The sequence below is a fragment of the Peromyscus leucopus genome, chromosome 7 (genome assembly GCF_004664715.2).
Source record: "Peromyscus leucopus breed LL Stock chromosome 7, UCI_PerLeu_2.1, whole genome shotgun sequence".
NCBI lineage: Eukaryota > Metazoa > Chordata > Mammalia > Rodentia > Cricetidae > Peromyscus > Peromyscus leucopus.
The window spans coordinates 94,101,495-94,121,717 of record NC_051069.1 but is presented as its reverse complement, the minus strand read 5'-3'; the positions used below and the strand labels follow the sequence as shown (position 1 = coordinate 94,121,717).

Here is a 20,223-nt window from a genome sequence, read left to right as displayed (position 1 = left end):
AAGTTGCATATTAGTGTGTGCATCTCACATGCATAAACCTCAGGAAGTTGTATATTAGTGTTTTGTTGCCTCTTTCTTCATAGCCATCGGTATAGTCATGTAGTAGGATCGCATTAGATTTCACAAGTATCTTTCCATGTGGCACTGGTCTGGAAAGCCCATAAATTAGCTTGAGTGTAAACATTAAGTGGTTTCTTTTCATCCTCTTGTATGGCTTAGTGGTTAAGAATACTTATTGCTCTTCCAGAGGACTCAGGTTCAATTCTGAGCACTCACAGGGCAGCTTACAACCATCTCTAACTCCACTTCTAGGGGATCTGATGCCCTCTTTTGACCACTGAAGACACCAGTCATGGACATACATACATGCATGCAAAACACCACACCCATCCACATAAAAATAATATTAATTAATTAAAAATAATAAAATATTAAAATGCCATTTGGTCCCTTATTTAAAATCTTTGCCTACCAATTTAAGTATCAAGAAGAAAATAGGTTATGCATATTTCCCTCATTGGCAAGGCAGTGCACTAGTTTATTATGCACCTGCCTATCTCTAAGATGCCATTCTATGGCAGGTTTGATGTTAGTTTGCGTGCCAGACTTTCGTGTGGAAAAAGTGTGTCTCAGCCTGTCGTCAGCTCAGCAGCAGGGTCTGCCGGCCGTTACCATGCTTCTTCTTACAGTGGGTTGGGTGTTTTGAATGCTGCACCATTGCACGTGGGGCCAGTCTCCCTCCGGGTGTTTCCTCCTCCTCCTCCCCGCCTTCCCTTCATCCAAGCTTTTATCCACTGATCTGTCTTCTCCTGTCTGATCATCTGCTCTCTCCTACCCACTTCAGTGCATAAGAGAAAGGGTGACTCTCCAGAGACTCCAGTTTACTTTGAGGAAGCTAAAATTTATTATTTTGCTTAGAAAAAACAAACTTCAATAGTAGAAATTAAACTAGCCTGACAGCCCAGTCCTAGGAAAAAAGCACACTTACCTCGTTTTCATAGACCATTCTACCCCAAAATGTGTTCATACCGCTTTTATCATTTCTAAAGTAAAACTGTTACACTTTTCAGTGAATTATTACCATTCTTTTCTCCCCATTACTTGTTTACAAAATTATAATTATTTAATTATAATTAATTAATTATAGTAGAGCAAGTTTGTTTTCTCTCTCTCTGGTGTGTGTGTGTGCGCACACGTGTGTGCATGCAGACAGGTCATCCTCAGGTATCATTCCTCACATGCTATTTGACAGAGTTCACTGACTTGGAGCTCACCAAGTAGGCTAGACTGGCTAGTGAACCCAGGGGTCTGTCTATCTGCATATACCCATGCCTGGAATTACACTACCACACCTGGCATTGTATATGTGCATGTACTTTAAATGTGTGTGTGGATATTACTGCCCATTTTTCTATGTGAGGCCAGAGGTTGGCACTAGGTGTCTTCCTCTGTCATGCTCCACCTTATTTTTTAGACAGGTTCTTGACTGAGCCTAGAGTTCACTGGCTAGTCAGCAAGTCCCCCAGGATCCACTTGTCTTCACTCTTTCAGTTCAGGGTTATGTAGTGGGTAGCCATTCCAACTTGGTTCTGGAAGTTCCAAACCCCATTGAGACTCTGGCAACTGTCACGCTACGAGGCGGGGGGGGGGGCGGGGACCGAGAGCTGGATGGGCAGCGCTCGCTCTGGCACTCTCTTGCAGGCGCTGACAGTGCAGATTGACTGTGTAGAGCTCGGAGAACAGTTGGACTGCATTACACCTTCCCAGACCCTGCGACCTACCATTACTTAATTTGTGAGTTTCGCATTAAATAAATATCCTTTTAACTACGTGGAGTGGCCCAAATAATTTCTCCAATAGGGTTACAACTGCATGCAGCCACATCCAGCTTTTAATGGGTTCCGGAGATCCAAACTTAGGTCTTCATGCATGTGTACCAAGTGATTTTCCCACTGAGCCATCTCCCCAGCCTGGATTTGTCCATTGAAAACTTCTATGAGTCTGGGTGCTAAAAGGCCTACCGGAGTTTGTCGTTAGAAACTTGGGTTTGGGGATGTTCCCATTTGTAGATTTCAGCTCCTCCCTCACAATGTCTACCTTTTTGAGGCCAGGCAAGAGGGATTACAAGCATGCTGGCTTTTTGTTGTTGTTGTTGTTTTTAAACAAAACAAAACAAAACAAAACATGGGGTCTGGAAATTGACTAGATCATTCTGCTTGCAACTAGGCTGTCTCCTCAACCTTGTGCCCACATTTTTCCAAAGCATATTCATCTGCTAACATGTACATTAATCCAAATTACTTATCTTTCATCATTTTATTTATTTTTATTTATTTGTTTGTTTGTTTTGGTTTTTGAGACAAGGTTTCTCTGTGTAGCTTTGGAGCCTGTCCTGGAACTCTCTGTAGCCCAGGCTGGCTTTGAACTCACAGAGATCCTCCTGCCTCTGCCTCCCAAGTGCTGGGATTAAAGGTGTGTGCTACCACTGCCTGGTTTGTAAGATACACATTTTTACAACCACCAAGCAGGAGATGTTCTGTCTGCTATTTTTCATCCTAATTCGTTGATTTATAAAATGCTGGCTTGGGGTTAGAGTTCACCTCAGTAGTAGAATGCTTGCATAGCATGTGCAGCGCCTTGGCTGCATCTCCAGCACAGCAAAACTCAAAACCAAACTAAAGGTGTTTGAGCCCTTGTCAAAACCTAGCATGTGGAAGACCTGGAGTTCAGTGTTGATCTGAGATTTTCATTTCTGCTCAGATGAAGCAGCTCAGAATACTGTTTATGTTTGTGGGCTGTTGCAACCTCTGCTGTAAGACTTGGAGTGTACCTATGCATTTATCAATCATATGTAGTCTAATTTACTGCATTTCTAACCTGTTTTTTTATGACCTGGAGTTTTCAAACTTAAATTTAAAAAAAGTCCTTTTTTTTTTTTCTTTTCTGAGACAGGGTTTCTCTGTGTAGCTTTGGTGCCTGTCCTGGATCTCACTCTGTAGACCAGGCTGGCCTCGAACTCAGAGATCTACCTGCCTTTGCCTCTCAAGTGTTGGGACTAAAGGTGTGTGCCACTGAAGCTTGGGCAAAAAAACCTTTTTAATGAAATTATTACTACCAGATTTTGTGGTAAATTACTATGTAAGATTTTTATTCTTAAGAAAATAGTTGGCTAAGCTACTGCAACTTAAAGGCTATAAAGTACTAAATGTTTGCTGAAAAGGACCACGAGGAGTGAAAACATGCTTAAGAAATTGTGGGGCGTTTACCCACCAACCCCACAGCTCCCCAGAGTTTTCTTGAGTGCGAGCAGCAGGAAATATTAGATAGAAGGATTTATAGCGGAGAATCTTGCGGAGATGAACAGATAGAAAATAAAGGACAGCCTCGAGAGGGCCTGGAACCTATTCCAATGGGCCCTGTCTCTGCCCCAGGGTTTTTATAGAGATGCCAAGGGGTGGAGCAAAAGACCTCCTCCCCCAGCACAGGCAAGTGCAGACCATCTCAGACACCTGCACTCAGGCCTGTGGTCCTAATCATCCTCTATGCTGACCAGCTGGGTAAAGCCACGAGGAACCCAAGAACGGGCTCCCACAAGAAATACAGATGTTTCTGGTCCAGCAAGATGGCTCAGGAGGTAAAGCACTTGCTTTTAAGGCTGACAACCTGCTTGATCCCTGGAGCACACATGGTAGAAGAGAACTAACTCTCAAGAGTCGTTCTCTGATTTCCATACAATACCATGGCTCTCGCGTCCCCAACACACATAAAGTGAATAAGTGATGATAGAGACATTTCTTAAATCAGGCTGTATTAAAAGTAGAGTAAAAAATATCTTGGAACTCATATGGTCTGTTGTAAAGGTTTATCCCATAATTGGCTAGTCCTAAAGAAAAATTAGTTTCAAGGGAGGTAAGAGAACTGTTTTTAAGTTAGACCCACCAGTCTCATATGTTATAGACTGTTTATTCAAGCTCTGAGGTCTCTATGGGCTGCTCTGAGGTCTCTACGGGCTCCTCCAAGCCTTCAACCATTAACAGCCCAAAACGATTGCTTCTGTCACCCCAGTGCCTGGTGTTTGAAGTGGTTACCACTTGGCTCTTTGACTGGCTGCCAGCCTTTTTCTTCTGCCTCTTCTTTTTTGAGTTTGATTGAGTCTTTGGTAAAAACAGTTCAGCTGGGGCATATGACCTCGTGGCATTGAACAGATGTTCATAAAGTTGCTTTGCCTCAGGACACATGTTCAGGAGGCTTTCTGCAGAGGTAGATGCTAGCAGTTGCTGGCAGAGTCCATGCACCAGGCTTCCACTGTACAACCTGTTCAGTGGGAGAACAACATGGTTTGAAAGCATCAGTTCAGTGAGGTGGGACAACTAAGATGAACATTTTCAACAGAAGTATCTAAACACTCAGCTTACTGCTCCTATATCATCAGTAAAATTACTTACTGGAACTGAGTGGTTAAAATGAGTACTTTGGCTGGGACATAAAACCTTGTGATGATGCTAGCCTGGAGTTAAATAGGCCTCTCTAACACTTCAAAGAAAAGGAATTTAATAAAAGGGCCTTGGTAAACCAAATAGGCAGTTTATTACAATATCAGCAAATTGTAATGGTATCATATGTTGGTCATTTGGATAACAACCCACTATATAAATACAAAATGGGGTTAACTAGAACCTGTAAATGGGATGACTTATGGCCAGGGTTGATCAACCTGGTGTACTCTGGCAGTCAGTGTAGAGTCCTCATTTAGTAAGTGTAAAATCAGCATTTCAAAAGTCTTGATTATGCTGTGATGCAAGAATAATCCTGCAGAAAACATATTAGAAAAATCACATGAGTGATACTGCTATTTCTGTTTTGTTGTGAACTGTGGCATGTGGTACCCAGAGAGGATCCAGTTAAGAATGACCAAAATTATCAAAGGAAAAGGAAAAAACAGCCCAAAGATCAAAGGCCAGCGCATCAGGCTTGTGTGGAGGGTCTTGTGTTAGCTCAGATACGAGGTCCAGAGATACATTAACAAAAGTAGGGCAGGGCCTACGCTGGTGGTAGAGGGCTTGTCTGACTTGCACAAGGCCGTGTTCAGTCTTTAGAATCACAAAAACACCAAGCAAGCAACCCTTTTACTGCTAAACTTTATGGTGCCACATGTTTTTACTCGCTGAGAATATGCCGGGTTCTGGGGCTTGTTCTTGAAGAGTTTGCAGGGAATACAGATGAAGCGTAGATAGAGTTTCAAATTCCATTCTCTAGTCACTGCCTTCTCACCTTACTTTCCTCTAGTACTTCCTTGATGGACAGTTACCAAGATGCCTCATCCATTGCTACCATCACTTGTCCATGGGCCCGCATCTGTCCCACCCCCTGCAACTCCAGAGTTCAACTCTGACACACAGGTTCAGCTCCCTTCTTCCAGTATTGTCTGACAAGACAGAAAGCTCCAAGAGAACAGACTTTTCTTTTATTATCTCACCCTAGCACACTGAGTAGGCATTTAATAACTACTTGAGCAAATGACAAATGGTAAGAAATGTATTATATATATATATAATACAAAATATACACCAATATCAAGATGTGCCTAGGGGTAGAGTGGCAGAAAAAGTCTTCATAAAGTAATAATTCAAACACCTAAAAGAACTGCGGTAATTAGTTATAGCCTACTGATTTCTGAGAACTTAGATACAGTTGAAACTGGAAATGTTTTCCGTTTCCAGAGCTTCCGTTACAGCTGTTCTGAGACTGAGCATAGAACACTGACTGTTGTCAGAGCACTTGTTTTAGATGCAAAGACAGGGATCTATGTGTACCGGTCCGAACCAGTTTCCCGCGGTGCTTACTGAGTTAGGTCCGGCTCTGGCAGAGGAGTGGACAGCAGCTGGTTGAGGTACAGCCCCATCTGGAGGCAGCACTGCCACTGACAGAAGACGTGAGCGGTGTCCAAGTCCAGCCTGGCACCCGGCCGCGTGGCCGTCTTCACCCGTTGAAACTCTTCAGACAGCGTCTTGGCACCACCTGCCCGTGGACCTTCCTCACCTAGACAGAGAAACCACCCAAAGGCAGCATTTCCCAAAAACACTGCATCAGTTTGTACTTTCCTTACATGCCAACATCAAAGCCCCCACAGACAATGAGTTCGAAAACTAGTTGTTGTCCGCTTCTGGTTTCATAAATGCCTCCCTCATTATAAAAACTGAAATATTTACACCAAAGGCCCCTTTTCATGATGACTTTATTCAATTCCAAATTATTGATTTTTCCCTGAAGTAAAATCTCTCCCATAGTATGCTACCTAGCCTTAAACAAGTCTGCATGGAAAAGATGTGTGTCTATGAAAACATGACATGAAACACCATTCTCTTCACTGTTTTTATTTGCTCATTCCTTTCACGGGTGCACCCATGGGGTAGCACACTTGTTTAAAGACAGCTTATATAGGTTCAAAGCACATTTTGCCTGTTTTACAGGGGGAACTAAAGTATGAATAGTTCACTGCTTAACAGAAGGGGCAAGAAGTAACAACCTTAGCAGATGCAGCTTCTGCCAGCTGCTTTGAGCAGAGGTGCACAAGATAACCTTGGGACCAACTTGAAAGTAATAAAAGGAGGCCCACCTTTCACAATTAGCAGGAAGCAGAGCACTGAGCCTGCCTGGCTGCGGGGTCCATATTTCCTAAAAGAAAACAAACAGACATGCCCCTTCTATAGGACTCACGCAAAATCTTAATGGGCTCATGCTATGGGAATTTCTGTATCTATTTAAACAGAACGTAGCTTCAAAATATGTTCTTAAAACCACAGACCTGACTTGTTTTGATTGTCTTATACCAGTGGTCCCTCTGATGGCTACTATCAGATTTAGGCCTGAATGTTTGAGATGTTTTGAGTCTATACTGTTTCATTCTTAAACTCATGGACTACACCAAGGTAGGACTGTCTACAGAACTCTTGCTATGATGAGAATGTATTGTCTCTGTACACACATGGGATTCATAATCTTTTAAGGAGAAAGTTGCATTAAAGAGCTAAAATGTTCCAATGCTTCATTTATTTCACCCAATATTTAAATGCAGACAAAACTGTCCAGGCTATTTCTCTAGTGGAAACAAGTTTTTATTTTTTCTATTATTATTCACATACTAGTGGAAACTTAATAGCCTTAAAGAAAGACAGAAAACAATTTGAACAAGAATGTTGTGGTTGAAAGTACTGAGAAGTTTCATTTTCTGGGCAAGTGCAAGTAGGTTTATTGTGCTGCTGCTGCTGCTGCATTGGTGGTGACGGGGTCGCAGGAATGAATAAATAGAAAGTGCAACCGGCAAAGCACTGTCAGACTTGAAGCATCAAGTGTCTCAGAGCAGACCGAGTTAGGCAGGACTAGTACATCCCAGCTCTATGCCTGGGGCCGAACTCCTGGCTCCCAGTTCAGCACATGGAACTACTAGGAACATTTACCAGTGAAGGGCACTGTGGCACCTTCGCTCCTGTGTTCTGCTGTAATGGGGGTCAACTGTTTTTCTCTGTGTGAGTTCTTGAGGACATACAGTTCATACACAACTAGACGAAACATTCCCGGATTTCTAGCACCTACCAGGGCAGTTGATGATGGCATGCAAAGGCTCCATCAGCATCCCCAGCAGTAAGGCCTGCAGATGGTGGAGCTTTGCCTTGGCCTCTGTGGACTGCAACCAGTAACAAGTGACAGCAATGGGCAGCTGCAGCAGAGGAGGGATGGACTCCAGGACGACCTGTTTGACCTTCAGGGCTTCGAACAGAAGCATCTGCCGCCTAGCCAAGGGGAGCTGAAAACATCAAATGTTCTGCAAATTAGGGATTTGTGTGTGTGTGTGTGTGTGTGTGTGTGTGTGTGTGTGTGTGTAACATGAAGAGATTTAATTCAGCTGTGGAAGTTAATTATGATTGGTTCTTTGAAGGAACGTACCTTCTATGCCCTCTAAATAGCTTTTCTTGTGTTTCTGCCCCATCTCTCTGTAGGGCGGTGAGCATATTCAGTACACACATCCCTCAGGAAGCTTGTTAAAATTCAGTCCTGAGGTCCTACCCCTTAATTTTGATCAGTAGTCTGAGGGGAGCTTAAGAACTTGCATTTTAACTGGAACCCACATACTTTACTGTGGGAAACAAAGATCCACATCAACCCTGCCCTTACTTGTTAGTGTGGATTTGGTACCATTTTCTCCTGATGCCCTAAATGATCACCTCCACAAAATAAATTACAAACCCCCTGGTATGTGGCTCCTCAAGGATTAGAGATACATTAAAGTCAGGCAGGACCATCTTAATGACTTCCCACACTGCTTGCAGTACACAAATGCACTCACTTCCCCTTATGCTTTCCATTAGAAGGTACTTCAAACACAAGCTGAGAAGTGAACAGCCCTGGGAGCTCTGAGCTGCTTGTTGAATTTCACTCAAATGAATCTCAAGATGTTGGGAATCCTAAAGGACCTTACAGGCCACACTTTGATAAACACTTATGAAAGGAGTTATACTCCTGGTATCTATGCAGTTAGAGAAATACCCTCCCTTCCAGAGGATGGGACAGTGGGGTACATTCTTAGCACCTAATGGGTGGCTAGTGTGACTGATAAATGAGATGAAATGTTAATTCACACAAAAACACATCGTAATTGACAAAACAGTTACATCATTAATGTCTGAGGCCTTTGGGTAGTACAACACTCTATAGTTTCAATAACAATATTGTTAGTTTCAGTAATTTAATTTTATAATCAGAAACAAACGAAGCTCTTCATAGTATAGCAGCAACCCCTACTAGAAGTAGGCCTCACACCTTAAGCGAAAACAACTCTAAACTTCAAGTTACAACTTTAATGAACAGAGTGGTCTAGGATTTGACGTCAGAGGTTCTACCCTCAATAACTGGCTTTGGGCAAGTTTCTGAGGGCTTTTCTAGTCTGATCATCTGTAACACAAGCCTCTCATGTTGGAGTTGCACAGGGTGGTTTCTGAACGGCTCAGTCCTCAACGCCTTCTAGACAAGGTGCTGCTCTGCTTGTAGCCCCATGTGTTTTGTCCCCAGGCCTGTTTGGGACTATCCCATTGATGTTTTTCTGTTGGCTTAGAGACTGCACATGAATCTAGTGATATTTTAATTATCGTCTGCTGCCGCACAGCCCCTGAGTCAGTGCCCTGCAGGCCATGGCTTGGTGGAGCTTCTGGTCCTGCAGCCACGGATATGTAGGTTTAAATTAAGTCTCTATCGTTCTATTTATCAATAAGGCTCAGAAGTCAAAGGCTGGGGTGAAAACCTGCTAGCTCAGACTGGCTGAGTAGCAATGAGCTGACCTTGTTTCTTGGCCTGAGACACAGCAAGAGACAGGTCTCTTCCCTGTCCCAGAACCAAGATCGCTGAAACTCTAGTCCCAGCCCTTTCCTTCCTGTGCGACTTCTCTATCCAAATTGCTGACTTCTCTCTGGCCAGTTCTGGTCAACTAGTCATTAGCTCCACTTCCTGATTCAAGGTATCCCACAATATCCCATTTGGATTTGGTGGGAATTCAATGAGCCAATATGTAAAGTCTCTATCATGAGCTGTCACAAAGCTGAAGTACTATTACATCGTGTTAAAAGCAGAGATGATCACAAGGTTTCTGTACTTGAACCTGCATTTGTGTCTGGAAATAATTTGTACCTGGCATCACTTAGAATTATGGGCTAATTAGAGCTTAAAACCATTGAGCTAAATACAGAACTGATTAACTCATGCCAAAGGCAAGCCAAATGGTACAAAGTGTATGAAAAATCTCCTCTTACTTTGAATACAAAGTGCTAAGGACGCTTTAGTTATCACTCATTAAGAAATACAATCAGCGCCGGGCGGTGGTGGCGCACGCCTTTAATCCCAGCACTCGGGAGGCAGAGCCAGGCGGATCTCTGTGAGTTCGAGGCTAGCCTGGGCTACCAAGTGAGTCCCAGGAAAGGCGCAAAGCTACACAGAGAAACCCTGTCTCGGAAAAAAAAAAAAAAAAAAAAAAAAGAAATACAATCAGCATGCTACATCTCATTGACTGGATTAGATTTCATAGGAAGAAAAGTGTCCTCATCCCTATTTCACACCCTGCCTCTTGTGGACAGATTGTAGAGGTAATGTGAAAGGAAAAGGTAACTATTTTCATAATCTTGGGAGTAGGTAGTAATTTCCTAAGAAGATCACAAAAGCGTAACCATAGGTAATAAAAACCTAAGTGACTTTACTAAAACTGTTTAGTAGAATATACTACAGTGAAAATCAGAATGGGAGGCTCTGGCAACAGTGTCGATTGACAATGATCAGTAGGCGAAAAGCCCAGAAAGATAGGCAAAAGACTTCACACAGAACATCTCACTGGCTAATGAACACAAGCGAGTCATGGGAGAAATGCAGATTGCCCACCCAAGTGACTAAGATGATACAACCCCAACTAGACCAGCCAGAACCTCTTCTGGGCTAATAAACACCTAGTAGTGGAAGCGCACAGGAAGAGGCACTCTCCTGGGCAGCTGCGGGCAGTGTTAGTGGGTCCACTGTCAAGACCTTTGGGCAAGACTTCTAACGAGCTGAGCACAGTGCCTCTCCTACCCGGCCCAGCAATTCCACGTTATGTGCAATAGAACTATGCCCCCAGGTTACAGGTGATGTGCACCTCAATATTCATGGCACTGTCTGAAACAGCACAACTGGAAACCACCCAGAAGAAAAGTCATTCGCGGTATATTCATTCCCACAATGCAGTGAGTATACAGCAGAGAGAAATGAACAAGTTATAAGTGAGCCGGGCGGTGGTGGTGCACGCCTTTAATCCCAGCACTTGGGAGGCAGAGGCAGGCGGGGATCTCTGTGAGTTCAAGGCCAGCCTGGTCTACAAATCGAGTTCCAGGAAAGGGGAAAAGCTACACAGAGAAACCCTGTCTTGAAAAAAACAAAACAAAACAACAAAAAAGTTATAAGTCTCACAGATACACTGAATAAAAGATGCCTGGTGGAAAAGATTCATTTATAAAGTGTACAGATTAGATCCGGAGGGGAAGAAGGCTTTTAACTGAAACTCTGCTTTCTCTGAGATATAAATAACATTGTCAGAAAATTCACCTCTTTAAAGTACACAATTCAATAGTTTTAGTATATTTATAGGCTTGTATAGCCATTATTAATTCCAGAACATTCTCATAGCCTCCAAAAGGAGCACTGTTCCTATTAGTAGTTAGTTCTCAGTGCCAAGGATGCTTTTGGTGCCCACTTACAGATCTTCCCTTGTGCTTATGCTGTCACTAGTAGAGAGGCTAAAAACGCACAATGGGCATTCTGGGTCACCTAATTCTTTATTGTGAAGTGACAATCTGTTCATTCTAAGAAGCTTAACAGCCTTGCCTTACCCCACTAGATCTCAGTGGCAACTCCACCTTCTCCACTCCCTAGGAAGTGGCGATCACTATCACATATCCCTTGGGATCACACTGGCGGCCAGTTAGGTCTGATCACCAACAGGGAAACTGGCTGCTATCCTCCACTCTTGAGTAGGCTTGAGCCAATGACCCTGTGAGTCTGAGAGTGAATATTTAGTTGGAACTAAAAAACAAACCCAATGGGCATTGCAACTGGCTTTATAAGTTCATTTACATTTAATTTGTATGTTTAATTGTGTTATCAAAATAAACAGTTTCATATCTGTTATTCTTAATATATTTACATATTATCAAAAGCCTAAAAAGAGGCCCTCATTAATAAAAACAAAACCTTTAGACAGAAGCATCAGTGTCAATTCAACTGAGATAATCTAAGATGCTGTTATGCCCACATCAAATGCCTATATATATGCACACTCCTTTTACAGTTCGGGATTTTTCCTTTTCCTTCTTTAAAAAAAAAGTCATATAACCCTATTTTAGTTGGGATCAACATAGTGCAATAAGTGTAAAGGAAGCAGGTTACTGAAGAACACTGAGAATAGCAAATTTAGCGCTACAAGAGCTAGGTTTGAGTCTTAGTACTAACACTAGCTAAGAGATTACCTAGATCACTGGAGTTCTAGTTTTCACACACAACATGAAGACATGATGGGAACCAATGTGTTATATTAAGAGAGACAGTACCTATGAAAGCACTTATAATCTCTAAAGAGATTTCTAAGAATTTTATTAGTCTTACAAGCTTACCTCAGTCAATTTGCTCAGGTCAGAATGATCCTTGAGTAGTTGCTTTGCATAAACAACTGATATTTTGATATTTTTATTAACTCTTTCCACTTCATTGAAAGCCAGAGGCTGAGAAGGCACGGTATTCTGGGATATATCTTCTGGATGTGATGAGGCATTCAAAAGAAGCCCATAGATGACTTGCCGGATGGGCTGAGCTATTCTGTGGGCATTTGGTCGCTGCATATTTTCTACCTGTGTGTGAAGAAAGGTCCTGTGGAGCACCAAAGCATCACTGATGAAAGGTGGTAGCTGGCCTTTGGCTAGAGCTACTTGTACCCACTCTGGTAAGCCTAGATTCAAAGCGTCTGGACAGACGTAAGTACCACAATGGAAGAAGTCCTGCAGCTTCACCCGAGAAGGCTGGTACTCCTCCATGGAACAGCAGAGAAGTTCCTTGACATCTTCTCGACCCTTCTTGGGGAGATGCTTCAGGACATGATCTAGTGCTTCAGTGGGGTCATCAAAATGAGACAACCAGTTCAGAAGTCCCACAACTCGTTGATACCTCCTCCCCTTAGAACTAAGAGGAAGACGTGCTTTACTTAGGAATGTCTCTATGATGGGCAGGTTAACATGGTCATTTCCACATAGCACCGCAAAGAGAGGTAATAGAGCTTTGTTCATGTTGCTGAAGTAATGGCAGAATGCATCAAGGGAAAAGCATTTGGCAGGAATATAGTAATCTTGTGTAGTCTTAACAATGTTCAGATTTCTCCACTGAAAGCTGCTCAGTGGGCAAAACCCACTTTTCAGGTCAAAAATGCAAAAGTCACTATCTGATGATAGCACAGGACAGTTCCAGTGATTGGCAAGTGTCATAATGTCCCGATCTGCTTCTGAAAAGCTCTGGACAAAGCATACGTTAAGCCTAATCAAAACCTGGATGAACACTTCTCGGATGAGTAAGGGACACACATTCCCACCCCCACCAACAGAAAGGGAATGGGCCGCTTGGATCTTCTCTCTAGCTCGATCCTTCAAAGTTGTAAGCTTTTTATCTGAAATGTCACATCCTCCATCCAATACAACATATGGACAAATATGACAGGCAAACAGTGATTCAAAGAATTTCTGTACAACGTTTGCAAATGAATCATAGTCCCCTCCATACCGGAGTTCCAAGTTTGAATTGAAGCAAAGTCGGTGGAAAAGAGAATAGCCATCAATGATGATTTTTGTGTCTCGCAGTTTCAAATCAGTGAAGAATTCATTACTATAGTCTTCCACGAAACTCATGAGTCCTCGGATGCCCATGATGTCTGACAGAACTGCCTGCTGAAACAATAAAGACACAATTTCTATGGATGGTGCCTCTGATGGCTATTCTTGGTTGCCAATTTGACTACATCTGGAATCAACCAAGACCCAAGCTGCTGGGTATACTGGTGAGGGATTTTTCTTAATTGGATCACTGGAGGTGGGAAGACCCACCTTAAATCTAGGCCCCACCTTCTGGTGGCAGTCTATACAAAGGATGTGGACAGAGGAACTTCCTGCTCTTTGAGCACCTGCTCTAACTCTCCTCAGCAGGTCCGTCCCTTCCTCAGCACTAGAGCCTACTTCTTCAGCATTCTGGTGGATCCCGAAGGCCAGCTGAGACATCCAGTCTCGTGGACTGAACAACTCCCGGATTCTTGGACTTTCCATTGGGAGACAGCCATAGTTGGAAGAGTCGGACCACTGACTTGAAGCCACTCTAATAAATCCTGTATGTGTGTTTGTAGACAGACCCTACTATCGTTCTGTTTCTCTAGAGAATCCTGACAAATACGGTGCTTTTAGGGGCACCAGATCATTGCTTCAATAGAAAATGAGACATGCTCTTTAAACAGACTATACTGGGTGTCAGCATATCTAGCTGAGCATTTTTCCTTGTGTGGTATAAGACACAAACTCAGTTGTTTCATGGGATTTGATCTTGGTTAATGATGGAGGCTACTCCTGGCCTCACCAGAACACTATGGTCACACCAACATAGATTTTTTTTTTTTTTTTTTTTTTTTTTTTTTTTGTTTTTTTGAGACAAGGTTTCTCTGTGTAGTTTTGGTGCCTGTCCTGGATCTCACTCTGTAGGACCAGGCTGGCCTCAAACTCACAGAGATCCGCCTGGCTCTGCCTCCTGAGTGCTGGGATTAAAGGCGTGCGCCACCACTGCCCGTCCCCAACACAGAAATTCTATGGATTTTGCTACTGATGTTTCCACTTTACAAGACTGAGTATCTGGTGAGGGTCAAGGCAAAAAGTCCTAAGCTATAAGAATGACACCCTTGTCAATGTTATAAACCTCAGTGTAGGGCACAGAAGGATCCAGTTTTTCTTTCTTATGGATAAGACCCTTTTTACAGGTATTGAGTGTGGGGCCATTAAATAGCAGTTTGGGGTAAGAAAAAAAAAAACTACAGCTTTATGCTTCTAAGACCCCAACTATCCAATTTCAACCCCAATTATTTACATCCTCTTCTGGTCTATCTCTGGCTAACAACTCATAGGATTGGTTGGAATTACTGGTTTTCCCTCTTGCCTCAGACTTCAGATATAGCTAAGTGTGGTACTATAACCAACCTTGCTTTGTTTAAAATCGTGAAATTTTTGCCAGTCTTGGAATTTTTGCATTTTGACTTTTAGAGATACTACATAAAAATTCATCACTCTGAAATTTTTTTTTTTTGGCATCTGCTAACATTTCACCTCACTTCAGACCCACCTCGTTCAACATCTCAGCACTTTGAATTCCAAATAGTCATTTCTTTCCGGGTCTGTCTGGTGGTTTCTGCAAACTCACGACTCGTAGTAAGCTAATGGCACGACCTTGCATGGCGTAGCTCAACAAATGCAAGCCAGGCAGGGCAAAGGTGACACAGACCTTCCTACCCCAAGCCACCGCGGCCCTCTCAACCCACCTGCTGCTTCCTCCCGGTGGCCCACTCCCTTCATCAGCGGCTGGCGGGAGCCCCGGAAAACTGGCGGGCTGGCAGGTGAGCTGAAGATCGCGAGCGGAAACCGGAAGTACCCGGGGATGACGTCACCGGGAAGCCTAGCCCCGGGAAGCTAAGGGCGCTGCCGGTAGATGAAAGTGTTGTCGGGCCGGTGGTGGTAACTTGGTGTAGAAGGCTGAGGTGTTTGTCTCACGATTGCGGTCACTTCCTCAGGGAAGCTCGGCCCGCCTCGCCCCCAACCCTTCGCTCCGCCTCATAGGGTCGCCGGCGCTTCCGCTGGCCGGGCGGCCGAACCCCGACTTCCCAGCAGCCCCCGCGCCGTTTCCGTGGCGACGGTGTCAAACAACCACGCCCTCCGAGGCAAGGAGCTTTAAGCATGGCCGGGCGTCGCGGGTCCGGGACCAGGAAAGGTAACAAGTGGAGCTGGGGCAGCCGGCCCCGCAGCCCCCGGACCCCATTCCCCCTCGGGAGAATAAACGCCCAGCCCCTCGATATACATTCACCTGCTTTGCGAAAATCAGTTTATTTGCTGGAGAGTCAAGGAAGTTGTTCCTTTAACCTCAGGGTTAGAGTTTACCACTCAGGTCAGATTTAGCAGAACCCGAAGTCAGGGACAGCTTCCTAGTGCTTGTTATGTGGACATAAACCACTCAGTTCCCACCCGTGATAAACACTTGGCTTTTTCTTGGCCTGCCCCAGCGGGATGGGTCGTTTTCCCTAGGGATGGTTAGCACGAAGTGGGCATCTCTCCGCTCTCTCCAATTCCCATCCTGCTTTCTTTCCTTTTTTTTGTCTTTGGACCACATTTGGTTTTTTGGACCCTTCCTTGCTCTCCAAACGTTTACTGATACTGTATATCAACTGTTAGCCAGGCACCAGGGATGCAAAGATAAAGTGTGTTCCCAGCACCCAAGTTCATCCACCGCCCTAGTTTCAGATCCAGGCTGCAGTATATGTCCATTCTGTGGTTATGGACAGGGATGAGAGTGACAGAGTCTGTGAGATTAGCCTGGAGGGACTGTTCACACGCTGCTGCTGGATTTATTTCTGCATCACAAAGAGAAGCTCCTGGCCCTCCATCTTGAGTCTGTCCTCCACCAAACTTTAATCTCCTCTCCACACTAAAGAGAATTATTAGTGATCTAAAAGGCTGTGATTAGGCCTTGCAGTTTCCCAAACAGCTTATTTTATCTAGAAAGCACCACTTTTCTGCCAAAGAGCAATCAGAAGGTACCTTTTAGAGATCTACTCTTTAGGTGCTGTAGATTTTACTAACATTCCCTTGAGGAGGGCTATTGCTCTCCCTGGGGCTGGATGAAACAACAGATTAGTACATTATTTAAAGAAGACAGTGTTACAACTTGGTTTTATGTTTGTTTTTCAGATTTTCGTGTTTGATTGCCCTGGTAGGTTTTGTGGTACATGTCAAACCTACAGGTCATCATAACAATGTTTTTTCCCAAAAAAAAAAAAAAAAAGAATGTGGGGCGGTGGTGGCGCGCGCCTTTAATCCCAGCAGAACCAGGCGGATCTCTGTGAGTTCGAGGCCAGCCTGGGCTACCAAGTGAGCTCCAGGAAAGGTGCAAAGCTACACAGAGAAACCCTGTCTCGAAAACCAAAAAAAAAAAAAAAAAAAAGAAAGAAAGAAAAAAACAAAACAAAACAAACAAAAAAAACAATGTTTTTTCTTGTTGCTTTGGAGTTGTTGAATACAAAAACCTAGGGCCAAGGCATACATGGTTTTCAGTGTAAAATCATATTTTCATACAGATTTAAAACAAGAAAAAATTCAATAAAACATTTAACACTTGGGTGGTATAAAAATATGTTCTGTTCATGAAACAGTTCTGCCATTCACAACTGCCATACATTTCATAGCTCCTTGAGGAATTACGGTTTTACCTATACATTTATATTCAGCTACCTTTAAAATGCAGTTTTAGTTTTGAGTTGCATTTTGTTACTTCTAATCCAAGGAGATTACTCTGTATCCAATATAATAGAAATGGGATCAAGTTTTGCTTAGGATGAAAGGGAGACAAAAATACTCTGAATTAATATCCCTCCCCATATCGAGTCTAATAAATAAACTGTGATTTAAAGTCTACGTGGAAAAATGCAAGGGAACGCCGAGTATGCTCATTGATGGTTTAGTCCCAGTTTACTCTGGTTATAAGCCAGAGTAGACATAGAAGGAAGGCAGCATCCAGGGAAGCCATGGTCCTGTGCTTGGATTTTTCTTTTAAGTTGATGGGGAGTATAAATATTTAACAGAAAATTATAAGACAAATACACATTTCAGATGTCAGTAAAAACTGACTGTAAATCTAAGGAAGGCTGTCTTTCTCTGAGAAAGTGCCTTCTAGAGTTTGCAGGATTTTCACCACCCTCCCTGACACACGGGCTTGCACACGGGCTTGCACACAGACACGTGCTAGCTGGTGTGATAACACAAGGTACAGTGCAGGCATCATTGTCAAAAGCTTCTACTTTTTTGTAGGAGTTTTATAGCTGCTTTTAGACATCATCTGTGGATTTTCCATATTTCTGGCATCAGTAAACACTTCCTGCCTGACTCTGACCATTAACCGGGAGGCCTGACTGTTTCTGTGAAAGAACAAGTGAGCTTTACCTTGGAGCAATGCTGAAATTTCAAGAGACTGCTAAGTGCCTGAGTGGCTCTACAGCCATTTCCAAGTGTCCAACTACCTTGATCGCAAGAAGATATGTTCTTCAGCAGAAACTTGGCAGTGGAAGTTTTGGAACCGTCTATCTGGTGTCAGACAAGAAAGCCAAACAGGGAGAGGAACTGTAAGTAATAAATGTTCAAATCTGGGCGTAGCCACAGGCTAGGCTGAATTTAAAACATAGTGTCATATCTGCTCTGTACTTTATATTAAACAAGAAACTGCTAGTCATAGAAAAATCCCTTCACTGATTTTTCTTTAGATATCCCCACCCCATTTTCTTTGAAGTCACAGGGTTTTGCTCTAAAACTGAGCTACACTCTCTGCCCCAGATAAGATTTTAAAACAACAATATTCATTCCAGACCCAAATAAAATATTCAAATGACCCAGAGAAGGTAAATAGGGTAGATTATGTAAAAGGCAAAATATTCCCTCTGACCTAGGTTGTGGACTTCCTTGATGAGGAAAGCTGAATTCTTCAAGATGGTGACTATTTTTAGAAATGCTACAGAATGAAAATAAACAGTATTTCACATGCCAGATAAATGGGGTGTAGTGAAGGAAAGATGCTTTTTTCTTCGGAATCTGTAGTCAGAAGCTAGACATTTAAAACAAACAGATCTTCTCATTCAAAACTAGTTCACATTCATGGTACCCTTGTCACCTTTAACTTTGCTAGAAAACTCTTGATACCACTGCCTGCTGCTCTCTCACGGTGAAGTGTCCATTTTAGGTGAGTTTGTTTTCTATCTGTTGCAGTTAAGAGTTAATTGTAACTGAAGTTAGTCTGGCATGGTGGTTCAGCTGGCAAAGTGCTTGTCATGTGGGCATAGGACCTGAGTTTGATCCCCAGGACCCACATAAAACAAGCTAGGTGTGGTGGCATGTGCTTGTAATCTCTGTGCTGGAGAGTCAGGGACAGATGGGTCCGTGGCTAGCTGGCGGCCAGCCAAGCCAAACAGCCAAACTCCTGCTTCAGTCAGAGAGGCCGTCTCAAAAACAAGGTGACTAGAAACGGAAGAAGAATGACGCCTAAGGTTGACTCCTGGTCTGTCTGTCTGTCTGTCTGTCTGTCTCTACACACACACACACACACACACACACACACACACACAGACAGACAGAGACAGACAGAGAGAGACAGAGAGACAGACAGACAGAGAGACAGAGACATAGAGACAGAGAGACAGACAGAGACATAGAGACAGAGAGAGACAGAGACAGAGACACAGAGACACACAGAGAAACAGAGACAGTGACAGAGAGACAGACAGAGACAGAGAGACAGAAACAGAGACAGAGAGACAGAGAGAGACAGAGCGACAGAGACAGAGACAGAGGGAGGGAGGAAACATGGGAGGAATTCAAAACAGAAGAAAGAATGATGCACCCAAGAAGCTCTTTGCCCCCGAAGATCAAGTTTCTGTCCTAGTGTCTTTTAATCCACAGCCTCTGGCTCCTGTCACCCCTTCCAGCTTTTTCTTGTTGGATATTAAAGTATGGGTTGAAATCAGCATGACCCATGACTTTCTATGTCTTGCTAGGTTGTAGGAGTTATAAAAGTGTTACCAATGGTTTGTTTTAAACATCAACTTTTGAAATGGTCTCTGTGTATAACATTTGAACAAGTTGTTGTTATCTAGACTTCTGAGTTTTCAGTCAGTTCCAGCATGAAGAAGGGTGAAAGCTAGTGTTTTTGTGGGTTCTCAGAGCATGAGGTATACAATGTATTTGTTAGTTTTCTCGATGCTATGACAACATACTTACAAAGCGACTTGAGAAAGGAAGGTTTATTTTCCCCCGGGATTGAGGGGATGCAGCCCATAATGGTAAGGCATGGCAGTGGAAGTGGGAGTAGCTGGTCACGTTATCTCCATAGTCAGGAAACAGAGCGACATGGGTGCGGGTCTCAGCTCTCTCCAGTATCTCTTTATTGGGGCCAGAACCCCAGCTCATCAGATGATACTGCCCACATTGGGGGCGAGTCTTTCCTCCTCAGCTAAAGCCCTCTGGAAACACCCTCTCAGACACACCCAGAGATATGTCTCCTAGGTGAATTCTGAATTCTGTCAGGTTGACAATAAAGATTGAGCGTTGTATGTTCTTTCTGAAAAGGACTTTCTCCTTCAATCCTAAGGGTAGTCTTCTAGTCACCCTCCTAGTTCCTAATTTTGGCTTATATTATTTTTCACAATGACCTCCTCCCCCCATACTTTGGTTTATGAGCAGGCTACCTCATCAGTACCTCCCATTATCCCAAAATTTGATTATTAGGTAAGGTTTTGACCCTTGCTTTATGTACTGGACTAAAAACAGAAGGAAGTGATGTTATAACTAGGCAAAGGTGAATGCTTGCTAAGAAAGACGATTTCTATAA

General features: G+C 43.4%; 2 protein-coding genes across 6 annotated transcripts in view; one reads left to right on the top strand and one right to left on the bottom strand.

Annotated features, from left to right (window-relative positions):
- Positions 1-3,791: 3,791 nt before the first annotated feature.
- Positions 3,792-15,208, bottom strand: Aste1 (asteroid homolog 1). 3 transcript variants are annotated; one of them, XM_028869888.2, is made up of 5 exons: positions 15,122-15,208; positions 12,180-13,496; positions 7,594-7,804; positions 5,844-6,039; positions 3,792-4,314 (listed from the first exon to the last, which is right to left on the bottom strand). In XM_028869888.2, the coding sequence occupies exons 2-5, from the start codon at positions 13,473-13,475 to the stop codon at positions 3,963-3,965; spliced, it is 2,055 nt and encodes a 684-aa protein (XP_028725721.1). In that variant the 5' UTR covers positions 13,476-13,496; positions 15,122-15,208; the 3' UTR covers positions 3,792-3,962. The 3 variants fall into 3 exon arrangements, with proteins under 3 accessions (XP_028725721.1, XP_028725720.1, XP_037063786.1); XM_028869887.2 differs by having other exon boundaries at positions 12,180-13,493; XM_037207891.1 differs by lacking the exon at positions 15,122-15,208 and adding an exon at positions 14,926-15,075 and having other exon boundaries at positions 12,180-13,493.
- Positions 15,209-15,483: 275 nt separating this feature from the next.
- Positions 15,484-20,223, top strand: part of Nek11 (NIMA related kinase 11) — a 221,000-nt gene continuing 216,260 nt past the window's right edge. For all 3 annotated transcript variants that reach the window (XM_037207892.1, XM_028869889.2, XM_037207893.1), the window contains exons 1-2: positions 15,484-15,567; positions 17,658-17,968. In XM_037207892.1, coding sequence (XP_037063787.1) covers positions 17,799-17,968 — 170 coding nt within the window. In that variant the 5' untranslated portion in view covers positions 15,484-15,567; positions 17,658-17,798. The remainder of the gene's footprint in view (positions 15,568-17,657; positions 17,969-20,223) is intronic.

Excerpts from the sequence above, each read along its gene's own strand:
- Aste1 (XM_037207891.1), bottom strand. Across the intron at positions 7,805-12,179 it reads ACCTGAGCAAATTGACTGAG|CTCCCCTTGGCTAGGCGGCA; the intron begins GTAAGCTTGTAA and ends TGATGTTTTCAG. Across the intron at positions 4,315-5,843 it reads CCAGAGCCGGACCTAACTCA|GTTGTACAGTGGAAGCCTGG; the intron begins GTAAGCACCGCG and ends CCCACTGAACAG.